At 38.8% G+C, this 14,973-nt stretch overlaps 1 protein-coding gene across 3 annotated transcripts in view; it reads right to left on the minus strand.

Annotated features, from left to right (window-relative positions):
• LDAH (lipid droplet associated hydrolase) overlaps positions 1 to 14,823 on the minus strand; it is a gene marked incomplete at both ends in the record, with an annotated part of 66,010 nt that extends 51,187 nt beyond the window's left edge. For 2 of the 3 annotated variants that reach the window (XM_084235812.1, XM_084235813.1), the window contains 3 exons: positions 31 to 200; positions 12,385 to 12,528; positions 14,670 to 14,823. In XM_084235812.1, coding sequence (XP_084091938.1) covers positions 31 to 200; positions 12,385 to 12,528; positions 14,670 to 14,823 — 468 coding nt within the window. Of the gene's footprint in view, positions 1 to 30; positions 201 to 12,384; positions 12,529 to 14,651 lie in introns of all 3 variants that reach the window. The other variant, XM_084235814.1, reaches the window with a different exon arrangement.
• Between the last annotated feature and the right edge of the window lie 150 nt (positions 14,824 to 14,973).

A 14,973-nucleotide genomic window follows, 5' to 3' on the forward strand; every position in this document is an offset into this window, starting at 1 on the left:
GCCCTGCCGTTGCTCCCTGAGCATACTTACTGGAAGTTCAGGGGCAAGCTTCAAAATCTGGAGGCTCATATAGCAGCCTATTGAATGACCAATGAGCACAAGTTTCATGTCCTTGGGTACATGAGTCCTCAGGAAAGCCAGTTTATGTTCTACTTGACCACAGAGTCCATAGATGTCTTTAACTTCTTGAGCATTGGGATCTAAAAGCAAAAATATGAGCATGTTTTCACTCAGTAATTACTGGGGAAAATATCCAAAGGAATAGCAACAATAATAACAGTCACCATTTATTTGAAGTCTACAATGTGCCACCTCTGATGTTATGCACTTTATTTAAACTGCATCAGTCAGGTTTCACAACAACCCTAAAAAGCAGCATTTTTATCTTTGTTCTCTCAATAAAACCCACAAAACTCACAGACTTTAGGTGATAGACTCAGAGTCACGTAGTAAATGGGACAAGTGCTATTTAAATCCACGTCTCCCTATTCTCAAAACCCATAAACTTTCCACTACCCTGTGTTAGCTCAGGCCAATAGTATTCAAATTTGAGCACACACTAACTTTGTAGGAAATGGTATTGCTGGTCCCAGGCCTACATATCAAGAACCACTAGGTAGGCCAAGTTACATTCCTTGAAAGACAGTCAAGAAAATCCATTACTCTGCTTCACTTGTTTGGATAATCTGTTTGTTTGTTTAAAGAACTCAGACTGAAAGACTTAAGTAGAAATGTTGTGAACTGTTCTATTTACCCAGCACAGTCCTGGCCTGAAATATCCTATCTTCCTTTCACAAATGAACTGTCCTCTAGATTCTTTAAGATCTAATTATAACTTGAGCTCATCTTCAAGAAAAAGGAATAAGCCTTCCTTTGTGCTTAACCAGTACTCAACTCAGTAACACTTGATCCCGCTTGAGTAACTGTTTCCTCTTAGGCTGAAAGCACCTCCAAGGCAAGGTCCATCTTTTTACCTCCACGTCCCCTGTGGTTAGCACACAGGAAGTATTATCATTGAGTGAAAACATGAACTAACAAGATGATCTCTGAGGATGCTGCCAGCTCTAACATTTTACGACTATAGGAAACTTCAACAGATTTTCCCTATGAAAATATATACACGACCCCAAAGACTGGGTGGGCGGAGTACTTCAAAATATCACAAGGTTAACTACCTAAAATTTGAATCACGGGAATACTCAATTTCTTGCCTTCAAAACACCTGCATGGTATTGATACAAACTATGTGGCTCATTTCAAAGGCATGGAAAACTCACAAAGGACTGCGTTTCAGTTTGTCAGTTCGTGCTGGATTTGTTTTTTCTTCAATAGTTAGCTCCTTTCCTCAGTCTGGCTAATTCCTCTCCATCCTTCAAATTCTCAACAAGTGTGATCTCCTCTGAGACATCATTTCATGACTCAGTAGGTAAAGTTTCCACAACAACCCACTTTTATCCCACCACACTGCTCCCAACATACTCCTACACAGTTCTCTCTTGCTTCTCTCTCTCCCCAGTGCTGGCACACAGTTACTCAGAGCTTTTTCCTGACCAGTGAAGCTTAGTTCCCTATTTCTGTGGCACTGCTGATGTCCCAGGCTTGTCATGTTCTGCCTTGGCCTATGACTCATTCTTCATTTTAACAAATTAAGCATACATGGAACTGGGAGGAAACAGGATCTGGAAATCAGCCTTCCGTAGGGCTCCAGAGCCTCCAAATTAATAGTATAGTTAAGTGTGTGCAGTTTATATCCTGCAACTCTCAACATATCTTCTCTGATGTCGCCACCTTAAAGAGCTCCTATTGCTCTGTGATACTCAAAAACAACCATCTGTAATATTTGCAACCCAAGCTCTTTATTTCTCAAAACACACATGTGAAAATGTTGAACTCATCCGTTCACGAAACAATGTGGCATTGTACAAAGATCCTGGGTGTTGGACACAGATCCGTCTGGGTATAAATCTCAGCTTAGCACCTCACTTTGTAACTCGGGCAAGACCTTTAACCTGGCTTCAGTTTCTTCAGATAACACAGAGATAACAATGCTAGCCTCCTAGGGATGTTGTTTGTGCAGCACTTCAGAGAACACAGCACAAAGTGTTTTGTGTGATCTGTTTGAGAAATAAAAGCTATTTCAATTCCTGTCTTTTAAGCCCTCACAAATACATACATACATACCAAGGACATTTAAATAGTGAGAGCAAAGAGAAAGAAAAATAGCTAGATGTAATGAACATTTTAAAACATTAGAAATAAGGTCATAAAACATCATGTTTCAGAGGAACTTTAATGACCATTGTAATTCAAATGAATATCCAAAAGGATATTTGAGATAAATCTGGCTTTAAACCTCTGGGAATTGCTCAGATGATTTTCAAGATCAATGCTCAACATGCTAAGAGTTTACTGAAGTATGAGATTAATGGGTAAAGTACCTCCATAAATAAATAATCAATGATAGAGAAAATTTACATGTCTATTTGGACATTTTACCAGCAAAACCTAGAGGATAAGAGACTATATATACTTGACTCTATATTTTTATTGCTATTTAAAAAAATATACTTTGAAATAATGCCAGGAATCATTAACTTACTATCCATAAGATATAGCAAAAATTGCATTCAATTGTATCCAAATCAGAAGAATGATAAAATGGAAATGATTTCCAGCATTCTCTCTACAGGAAAGATGTTCTACAAGTTATAATTAACTAAGTGCATTTAGACATGATCTGTTTTTCAATTATGAACTGCTGAGTTGATAGATCGCAATCCAAATCACCATATTTTTATCAATATATATGGTCCTGCACATGACACTGACATGTCTTTAGAAACTGTCCTATTCCTTCGATCCATCTCTGTGGAATTTAAAAAAGGCAAAAAAGAAAAACCCGTCACTATGGAATACACACTGCAGCTCGTTTATTGATTCTCGTTGATTTCAAAAGGTACATATAATCTGCTCCTAAGTAGCTCACAGAGGAAGCATAATGTCAGAGCTCCACATTTACTTTTTATCTAGTTATTTAAATTGATCAATTCATTTACTAGAACTTTGACACTTTTGGACTGAAATATTATGTAGCCCTTACAACTTCAATACACGGGTGAGTCTGAGAACTATAATTTTCTTCTATTTCATAAGAACTAAGTTGACAGCACTCTGACAGAAAACAGTGACTATCTCATGACAGTGAAAATATAGATGCAAATACAATATGCTCCCTTTGTCTTCAAGTTGTTCAGTCTAAAAACAGGAAACATATTTTTTAAAAACCCACAATTATAAAACACAAAAATATATTTCAAATATTTCTTTGAGAAAAGAACAAGAGTTTATTGGATTACAACAGAAAGGTAAAGTCCCTTTGGATTCATAAAAGAACTGTGCTCCTCTCTAAGTAACCTTAGTAATCTAGAAAAATATTCTTCACGACATTACTATAAATGCATAAATGTAACAGTGGATTTGAACGTAAGCGTAACAGTCTAACACATACATGTCTGGGTCTAACCAGCTACACGCTGAATATAAAGGAACACATCTAAGCATATATTTTCACGCAAGCAGAGTTTATGAGTCATCTATGACCACAAACTAAAAAGGCTGGAGGACAGCGCCACATAAGCCTTCTGCTAGCAGTGAGTTGACATAAAGTAATGAAATCTCATATCAGAAGTTTCTTAACCAATAAACTCTTCCATCCTGTCCCTATCATTACTTCAAAGCTACAGCTTAATAACTTCAATTAAACAACTTACATGTGGAGATTAAAAGGCTAAAAACAGCACTTCATATTTTAAAAAAATGCTCTGAACAAGATGAATATACAGTATACTCCTTAAGATTTAAAAATATACAAAACAATATCATGTTTTTCATCATTAAATATGTAACCAAAAACATAAAAATACTTCATAAACAAAGTCTTTCCTCTAATTCATGATAGCAGAACTGAAGATGGGATACAAAGAACATGGAAATTTTTTTTGTATAGTTTTATTTTACAAAAACACTGAACACATTATGGCAAAGTGTTAAGTACCCATTGTGAGGATGCAGAGAATCTTGAACTATTACACAATTGTTCAAACTTTGCCATATTTAGAAACATTTTTTAAAATATTTTTTTTTCAAAATGAGGAATGCTTTGAGATGCTGCTCCTAGAATCAATATTTCAGGGGCAACCACCATTCACCTCTTCATTACTCCCACGGAATACAAAAGTCCCAAAGGACTCTGGCCAGGTTCACGTTACACATTAGTAAAGCAGCAGATGAGACCCACGTCACCGATCCAAAGGACTTCCTTTCACAACTGTCCAGGTTTACTAAGCTGATGACAAAGCACACTCACAGTTTAGGCCTCACCTGTCCTCAGCAACCTGAGCATTTCTGTACACTCCCTCTTGCTAAACACTGGTGCAGTTCTGGCAACCTTTAAGGTATGCAACCAACAGTGAGGGGACGGGAGGCAGGCATTCTATGATTCTATTTAAAACTTCCATCTTCCTTAAATACAAAACTATAAACCTAAACATACGCTTTATAAAGTAATTCTTAATGATTTTTCTCCAAACAGATGGTGAAAACCAAAGCTGTCAAGTTATTCTTTCTACTTGACTAAAACCAATAATGTATGAAGGATTTCAATGGGAGAAGCATGGGAAGTGAGGTGGAGGGGAAGGAGGGGTGGGGTCAACAAGGAGAACATAATGTTACAGCAAATGACAAAAACAAAAGGCATGAAAGTGCGAGGTGTTTTTTTGGACACAGCTGGGAGTTATGTGGCTATTTGTGGTGATAAGGGGAGGTGGAACAAGTTTAGAAAGGAAGGTTGATGCTAGATCGTTAGGATGCTGAACATCTTCAGGGAGTCTGGTCTCCATGTGCGAGCAGGGAGAAGCTAGCCAAGGGCAGGAGGGGGGATATCAGCCTGTCTAGAAGGTGTTAACGACAGAGCTGTGCTCCATCATCCTGCTGGGCTTCTTACTTCTGTCTTCTCTGAGACACTTAACAACGTGCTTGAATCCCAACTTCTATTCTGCTCTGCCCTTTGCTTTTCTGCTTCTGCCCGCCTACTTAGAGACTTGATTGTTTATTTCCAGTGGCTGTGAGCTGAAGACTTGATTTTCTGATTGTCCCTGCCCTCCACTCTCCCAGTCTTTCCATTTTACCACCGTGTTTCTTGTTAGTCACAGACCTGGCAAGAAAGCACTCCTGGTTTTTCTGTCTTTCAGTTTTAGAACAGAAGTGGCTTCTTGTTTCTTTGGGTAAGCATGACCCAAATGCATCATTAGTTAAAAGACCATGTAAATTTTTAAGGTAATGTTTTATCAGCTGAAACTAAACCATTGTGATTTCTAGCTTTTATGTTCTACTTCTAGAACAAATGACTTGAAACAGTTGATAATGAATCTGCCATCAAGCAAGCTCACTCTGGTAAATTAAAGCCAGAGAGCGTTTATACTTCTAATTCCTCAAATTTTCTTTTCACACTTTCCCCCCTTGAGTAACTCCCTTCTGACACTGGTGACATCTGTTCTCCCAATTATACTCAATTTATGATTGTGATAATGTGGTGCAACTAGAATATTATTTCCAACTGTTCATAATTTTAACATGTGCTAATATGAAGCAAAACATACTTTTAACATTTGACGTGTGGTTATAGCTTATATCCTTTCTCTCAGTGATTACATATTTCTCACACCGTATTTTCCATGTCAGAAAACCTGTACTGCAGAACAATAATCTTGGATGATGAAAAATATATCCATCCTGCCTACCCAAAGCAATCTACTGTAGCATGTGTTTGCAAACATAACCTCCAATATGTAAAACAGATGAAAGCAGAACTCTTTGGTTGAATGGGGTGGGGAGGCAGGATAGTGGGCCCAGAGCACTACTACCCTTCACAAAACTTTTGGGCTACTCAGAAAACAGATGGGAAGTTGCTAACTTCAAAGGTGGAGACTAGAATTTCCATTTCTTTGTAAACCTTCGGCACCACACATTAACAATCTAGGAGGCTGTCATAAATCCTTGATGAGGATGAGTTGCCCTTCCACCCCTCTGAAAGCACAGCTTCCTTCAGCCCTGTGGCGGGCCTGTGGGCTGATGCCTCTAGGTGGCACTGTTCTCATTAGGGAGCAAAGGACCCAGACTCTAATTACTAAGTTATTAACTCGACAGTACACACAGAGACTAAGCAATAAGCAATCTCAAGATAAAGTTATAAATCATAAGGTGTCAATTTGAAACAAGAATTAAAGACATTCTCTAGCAATTCAGACACAACAGTTAGCTTCTACTAGTCTTCCTGACCAGTGATTAATGGTGAAGATCGACGGCTATGGTTCTGAAAATGTGATCCCAGGATCAGCTTGAACACAGGCCAGAACTGTGCGGGTCCACACACACTACAGTACGAGAAGTGCATTTCCTCTTCCTTATGATTTTAATAACACTTTCTCCTTTGTAGCTTACTTTATTCTACGAATGTGTATAACATACAAACTAAACTGCAGGTTAACTGTTTATGTTACTGGTGAGGCTTCTGGTCAACAGCAGGCTCTCAGTTGTTTCAGAAGTTACAGTTGGATTTGCGACTGCAGTGGGGTTGGCACCCTTCACCCTTGTGTTGTTCAAGGGTCAAGTGTACACAGTGAATTGAAGTCAGAAAGGCATGTGTGCTCATGTTTGTATGCACACACACTCACACACACACACACAAATCACACAATGGATGGGGACTCTGAGTATTTACAAAAGGACTTGCCGTGAGTTCCGCCATTTCATTCACATTCCATGTATCCTGCTCCCTTACAAGTCACAATAGGGAAAGAGTCTGGGTTTAAGCTGTGACCATGGAAGGGCTCATCTGAGAATCAGCTTATCTATTAGCTAAAGTTAGCCTGACAACAAGGTTTCATTAGCATTTTTACCCGCCTTCTGGGATGACTTCCCAAAGCACCTAATACAGGCTTCCTACCTAGGGCCTGCCGCCCCCAGCAGAGGTCACCTAGCCCAGCTGGACCACACTTTCTTTCCTTCATTGAAAAATAAGGGTTCAAGATGGGACTTGATGAATACATTTTTCTTCTAAAATTCTCAAATTGTTTTCTTTTTTTAAAAAACCTTCTTTATTCAATGGTAGAAACTTTCAAACATACATAAAAATACAGAGAGTAGTATAATAAAACCTCATGTGCCCATTATTTTTCTTCAGGTCTCCTCCCTAGTTTTACTGAAGCAGAATTGACAAATAAAAATGGTATATATTTAGGTTGCACTATGTGATTTTTAAAAGGAGTGCATGTGATGATTTAATATATGTACACACTGCAAAATGATTTTCACAATCAAGTTTTAATTAACTTCAGGTGACATCTGTCACCTCACAGTAGAATGTAAGTTCCTGGCATGATGCTTTTGACTGACAAGCATCTATTTCCAAGCCACCCATCCTGAGTAAACATGCCAGCTGCATGACACAGGCAGTAGGGAGACAACCAGATAAGGAACTAGGCCGTCTCCACCCACCCAAGAAGGTCACTTTCAGAAACTTGGGTAACCTCCAAAACTGCCTGCCCGAGTGACCCTGTTTATCTTTTCCCAAGCCCTACTTCCAGCTCATATGCTTTAAATTAGCCAATAGAAGGTAAACCCTTGAAACTTGATACCTGTTCTTATTCTTTCCTGCCCCCTCAATTCTGTCACCCCCAGGGGTGCTTGCGCATCTCCCTGATGGTTTCTTGCACAAGTGCATTTTGCAATCATATTAAGAACCAAGAGCCAACCCTGCCATAAATGGGGGCCCTGGTGGGGGGAAATATGTGTGGAACTTGCGACTAGTGATGTGTACCCATTCCTAACTGGGCACACTGCCATCAACAGGCTTGGGACCTGGGGAAAACACAGTTACCTGTTTGTTACCTGGTGGAAACACTTTATATCTACTCTTTTAGCAAATTCCAATTATACAACACAGCATTATCACACAACACAGTACTGTTAACTATAATCATTATGCTGTACATTAGATCCCCAGAACTTAATCAAACTTTCTGCTGAAAATCTGTGTCCTTTTACTAACTTCATCCCAATTCCCATACCCTTGAACTTCTGGCAACAACAGTTCTGCTCTCTGCTTCTGTAAGTTTGACTTTTTAAATATTCCACATATAAGTGAGATCACACAGTATCTGTCTTTCTGTGTCAGGCTTAAATCCCTTAATATAGATCCTCACATTTTCTTTATTCATCTGTTCATGAATACTTTTTTTTCCCCTCTCTCTTAGAATTAAGCACATATTTTGAATAATGCCACAGTGAACACAGATGCAAATCTCTTCATCATATTGATTTTACTGCTTTTAGCTATATACCCAGAAATGGGGTTGCTGGATGAATTGGTAGTTCTATTCTGAACATTATTAGGAACTTCCATATGTTTTCATAATGGTTGTGCCCAGTTATGTTTCCACCAACAGTGCACAAGGGTTCTCTTTTCTTCATACCTTCACCTACTTGTTACCTCTTGCCTTTTTACTAATAGTCATCCTCACAGGTGTGAGGTGAATCTCATTGCAGTACTGCTATGCACTTCCTTGACGATTAGTACTGTTGAGTATCTTTTTACATCCTGTTGGCCATTTCTAGGTCTTATTTGGAAAAATGTCCTTTCAGCTGCTTTGCCCATTTTTTAATAAGGCTAAGTTGGGTTGTTCTTTTTGCTATTCAGTTGTCTGAGTCCCTTGTATATTTTAGAAAATACCCCCTTAGCAGACAAACGGTTTGCCAATGTTTTCTCCCATTGATCTTCTTTATTGTCTCCTTTGCTGGGCAGAGCTTTTTAGTCTGATCAAGTTGCATCTGTTTATTTTTGCTTTTGTTACCTGTGGTTTTGATGTCATATCCAAAGTCATTGCCAAGACCAATGTCAAGATTTTCCCTGTGTTTTCTTCTGAAGGTTCTATGATTTCATGTCTTAAATGTAAGTATTTAAACCATTTCAAGTTAATTTTTTTGTGTAATGTTTAGGATAAGGATCCAGTTTTATTCTTTTGCATGTGGATACTCAGTTTTCCTGACATCATTTATTGAAGAGATTATGTTTTCCCCACTGTGTATTCCTGACACCCTTGTCAAATATCAGGTGACGATATACAAATGGGTTTATTTTGGGGCTCTCCATTTTGTTCCACTGGTTTATTCTTATGTCAGCACCATACTGTTTTGATTATAATATAGTTTGGAATGGAAGTGTGATACTTATTCTTCCTAGTCAACATAGTCTTTGGGATTTTTTGTGGTTCCCTATGAATTTTAGATTTTTTTATTTCTATAAAAGATGCCATTGGAATTTTAGTAAGGATTTGCATAGGGATTACACTGAATCCAACAGCTATAATTCTAAATAGAAGATAATTACAGAAGTTAAAAACCATAAGGTAGATTGAAGTGGCAGAAGAAGAAATCTGCATGACTGAAGGCTGAAATAAGGTCTGGACGTGCTCACTACCACCGCCTGTGTACTTAAGAGTGGAAACTATTTAGCAAATTCAAGAGTTTGCTGGGACAAGGGCAATCTTACACGTGTCTGTCTTAAAAAGGGAGACATAGGAAGTCTGATGACGACGACATTACCTAACAATAAACAATGTAAGTGCAACAGATTCGTTTCAAGCACAGATGTGTTTTCACCTAAGTGCTGGCAAAGAGACAATTCATAGCAAGTCCTCAAAAATCACTGAGTAAGTGAAATTGGGAAAAATGGCTCAAGTTCCATTAAGGTTGGTCTCTGATGTTAAAGTCTATTTAAAATAACACAAGATTCTCGAACCAGAACCAGAACAGTTTTGAGAAGCTGATCTACACGACCGTATGTGAGAATTAAGACAAGAGGTCAAGAGCCAGGGATGTGTTCACAGCGAGTTGATATATAAAGAGTTGGAACTATGGCTTCAGGAGGGAAAAGCAAAGAGAACCAAATTCCATACTAACTAGACAGCCAAAGAGTACCTGGTGTGTGTGTGCATGAAGGTGATTTATTTCCGAAATTTTGTAATAACTCTATTGTGTCTTGAACATATGTTTCAGTTAGCAACGAAAAATAGGGTATAGATAAAAATAGGCATCACTTCTGAACTATCAATTATTCCTTCGAATAAAAAATTTAACACAGCCACGGATATTCATGAATATGGGAAGAAATTCTACTCAGAATGGAAACTCTCCCTCCTTCACTATTCAATAGGATTAAGGCTTCAAAGGAATACCGCCTAAAAATCATCAGGTAACAATTCTGAGGATGGACCAAAGGCAGCTACTGAAATTGGAACAAAATGTAGTAAAAATGTTTTGAACTTGTATGTTTCACTATTGCTCAGGTGCAATGCCAAGTGCACATGCTGACACACACTCGTGATCAGTTTGGAATGTCAGTACACACATTTCTGCAAATAAAAAATTTGAAGCACGATTGCTGTGGACTGAATGTTTGTGTTCCCTAAAATGCTTACGTTGAAGCTCCAGCTCCACCCCACCTCCCTTCCCCCACTGTGATGGTATGTGGAGACAGAGCTATCAGAGCAGCAGTGAGGAGCAACTTCCAAGCCAGACAACTGATCGTAGAAGGTAGAGCTTTTCATACTCCACCCTGAGTGGGGACTGATAGGAAACGGGCTTTCGGCAGTTGAACTGCTGGCACTTGGGCCACTGTACGGTGAGGGCATTTGGGACTTAAACTGCTGGTAAGGGGGGGTGTCTGTGGAGAAGCTGCTGGCTTGCCACATGCAGGTTCAGTTTGGACCTTGGTCTCTGCACAGCAGATGCTATCTGGGTGCATCTGGCCATGTGCCAGCCTGTGAATGCTGTCTCTCTCTGACTCTCTCTTCCTGTGCAAACAGATCTTGTTATTGTTGTTTCACACTGTGTGTTTTTGGGTCGTGTCCTGCAATCAATAGTGAGTGGACAAGGATCCAGCACCCACCAACTGAGTCAACGTTGGTTCCCCTGGGTTTACACTGTTTCAAAGCCTTTGGCAGATAATTATGGTTAGATGAAATCACAAGGGTAGGGCCCCTCACGACAAGATAAGAGCCCTTCTAAAGAAGAGACACCAGGAAGCTTAATGACTTGTTTTCTCTGTCATGTGAGGACATAAAGAGAAGGTGGCTGTCTGCAAGCCAGGAAAAGGATTCTCCCTACCTCCTGACTTAGTGAACCCCTGATATTGGGCAGAGCCTCCAGACCATGAGAAAATAAGTTCTTGTTACTTAAGCCACCTGGTCTATTGTTTTTGTAATGTTTTATTAATACAATGATAAAAAGTAAAATATAAATATTAATTTTTAAAAAAGATCAATATTTGCTTTTTATTTTTTTATTGTTTAGAATGGTTATAGATTTACAGAAAATTTGAACAGATTAGTAGAGAGAGTTCCCCTATCATCTGCTCCTTTCTCCCTCCCTACCTGCATATAGTTTTCCCTAGCCTTGGAAGCTCAGGCCATGGAGGAGGCACACTAGAATCAGGAGTAAACTAGGAATGAAGCCGCAGCTACTTCTTTCCAACTGCAAATTAACTAATGGGCAACCCCCTCCTCCAGTACAAATGACCCTTCAATGGGATGTCTACAGAAGTAGTTAAGCTATATTTTTCTGTTTCCTCTCATTTTTCATTTCTTAGAAGAATGGACATGCTAGAATACCCATAAGTTAAAAGCAGGTATTCTGTATTTCTATGGTTCGACTCTCTCCACTAAAAGGCTTCCTTCTGGCAGGGCACCACACAGAGTCCTGACTTCCTCTCCAGCTTTCAAGGTTCCTCCCAACCTGGCCCTGCCTACCAGTAGCATACTTGCTGACTATTCTCAACTCTGCAGCTCCCCTACAGCCCTAAATACCACCAAAATCTACTCAACTGTCAAAACCCATTTACTCCACAAAATTTTTCAAACCCACACTCCCCTTACTCCTAGGTAGCCACATGGTCAGTAGATCAGAGTTAGTCACTAAATCTGTAAATATGAGTGAAAATTCTCCAGTGTAAGGACCATGACTTACAATGCGTCCCCCCACCATTCCTCTTAGTACAATCCTGGACATACAGTACATGATCAATACATCGATGGTTGATTACTCATTGGTAAACAGAGAAGACAAGTCCTAGACAGATTGTTCAGTCTGCCCAAAACTTACAGAAAATTACTTGCAGAAGAGTTGAGTGATTCTATAAGTTCGTAAATTACCAAATTGTGGCACCACGGGCTGGCCCAATGTCACAAGCAGAGATTTCCACTGCTGTAGCTCTTAGGCCTTCCAGAAACCTACCATTCTGAAGGAAAGCAGATGTTAATAAACACATACCCTCTGAGGTTGGAAGAATCTTCTTGTCTTTGGGTAACATGGCATGCCCAGCATGACTGATGGCCCAAATTGGAAAGCGTTTATTTGTTACAGAGTACAAGGCCTTGATGAATGGCACATAGAAGGCACAAAAACCTGGGTTACCTAAGAAAAGAAACAAAGACCCAAGGTTAAAAGAAACAAAGACCCAAGACGATAAAATCAGCCAAGACAATGTGTAGACTGGTAAAGAAGGGCCTCCTTCTCCTCACACTTTCCTCCAAAAATCTAGTAACATTTTCAGGTATATGTCAATTTTAATATCCTTCATACTTTAAGTCTAGGAATGTGCAGAAAATCTCTGCTCTTGCTTTGTTCTCCAGCTGTTTCCAGTAAATTCTTCTTGTCTGTCCCTCAACTTAGTGAATAGAAGCACCAATCATAAACCAAATACTCAAGTCTCTCTTGAGCATTCTCCCTGTTCTTCACGTTCAATTCACCAATAACTTGTTAACTTCGCTCCCAAAATCCATTTCAGTTCTGTTCTCTATTCTCCACTAGTTTGTCTCTTCCCACTTTCTGCCACAGCCTTCTACCTTTTCTTGTTCCCTTGGAAGCCACTCTTCAGAGAACCCAGAGATGTCTTCATACCTCAGATCAAATCATAGCAGCACCTATATAAACTCCTTTGGGGGCTTCCACTTTCATCCAAATAGTCTAAAATCTTTAAAACTGCTTTTTTAAGGCCCTCCAAATTTGACGACTCTCAATTATGAAGCTGCACAAAAGTGAAGCAGTGTGAGACTCATTCACAAAAAGAACTTTCTGGAGTCTACTAAGAGTGCCTTTATCATTTATCACAAGTATTTATATAAACATGTATAGTTCGATCTTTTGGGGAAAAGACCATCAACTAATATATGGAGATTTTTCTTATGTATTTGAGGAATGCACAATCCTTAATATACAAAAAATATTGTAGACATGGGTTTGCTGAAGAGAAGCAGAATGGATGCATGATTCTTTTTCAAAGAATCAATCTGATATGTCTTTAAGGGGAAAAGACAGTGAAATGGATTCTCAGATCATGCCTTCAAAACTACCAGTTTCTCTCCACCTCCAGCTATTTCTCCAATCAATTTATCTATTTTTTCACGCTAGGAACGTTTCTCCTCTTTGCAATTACATGACATGGTTTTGTTGCACTGATATCATCTCTGCCATCCTTGCCAAATTTCACAGCTCTCTTCATTTCCTTCACCCCTCCATTTGCTACAGAAGTAATGTAGCAAAGTGGTTAGGGAACCAGACTGCCTGGATTGGAATCTTGGCTTTGTCACTTATCAAGTGTGTAACTTCTGGAAGTTAGTGAACCTACCTGGACCTTGGTTTCCTTGTCCATAAAATGGGGATAATACATAGTACCTGAGAACTAAGTGGATTAATTTATATAAAGTACTTAAACACTTCCATATAAATGTTAGCTATTGGAACCTGTCATCAATGTCTAGCCCTGATGGTAATATGTGGTGGCCTTCTTTCTTCCACACTGTGGTTTTGCTTCTGTTGTCTTCTGACTTAGTGATGCAAGTTCCAATTCCTTTTTGTGCTGGTGCTAGTGTTAATTTTGCTGATAGGATTAAAATGTCCTCAAATGTGGTATGATGTACTTTGGTCAGCGGACTGGCCACTGTGCAACTAGAGACAAGGGAGGAGGAATGAATCAGCACCGGGTTAGAACATCTGTGGCAGCTGTGGGTGACACTGCTTTGTATTTTATATGTATATTTTCAATAAATTTGGAATTTTTTTGAGTATTGAGTATAAAGTAGCAATCTAACTTTCCAAGTTATTAGTCAACTGTCCAAAGATTTATTATACAATTCATTCTTTCTGCATTGATTTGAAATGTCTTCCCTCTAATACTAAATTCTGACATTTGCCTGCTACTTTTGATTACAGATAATTCTTTATTTTTCCCTTTTACCCTCTGCCAGCACTGTATTTATTATCTTCGTTACTATATTGTATTATATTAGGGTTTTTTTTTTTTTTTTTTTTAATGCTTCAATCACTGGTAGGGCAAATCCCTTTTTTTTCCCCACTAAATTTTCTAGGCTGGTTTCATAACCATCAGAATTATTTTTACCAGTTTCACTTCTTAAAAATCCCTTTGGAATTCTGGTTGAAATTTCATCTCACTTATACATGAATTTAGCAAGACTGAATAGCACAATAATAATAGCACTTTGAAATCAGAAATAGCTGTAAGTATGTGGTTTCCTTATCCTGACTTTTGAACTTACCAGTAATAATGAAAATCAGCAACTTAGGCCTGGTGGCACTTTGGTCATTGATGAGGTCAGTCCAGGGCCCACATTTTAAAACCTGGGTTTCAACTCCACAACATAGAATGAATTCTTCATGCAGAGGAATTTCTTCCTTGACTTCTGAGTCCATTTCTAATTATAGGGAAAAACAACATAGAGAGTCAATAAAATGTAAAACCTTGAGAATATTACAATATTCAAGAATAAAAAAGGGCAAATTTAATATACCTATGCAGAAATACCAACAAGGAGATACAGGTGATAGGAGGCTATTTAGCTG

This window comes from Talpa europaea, assembly GCF_964194135.1.
Source record: "Talpa europaea genome assembly, chromosome: 6".
Lineage (NCBI taxonomy): Eukaryota > Metazoa > Chordata > Mammalia > Eulipotyphla > Talpidae > Talpa > Talpa europaea.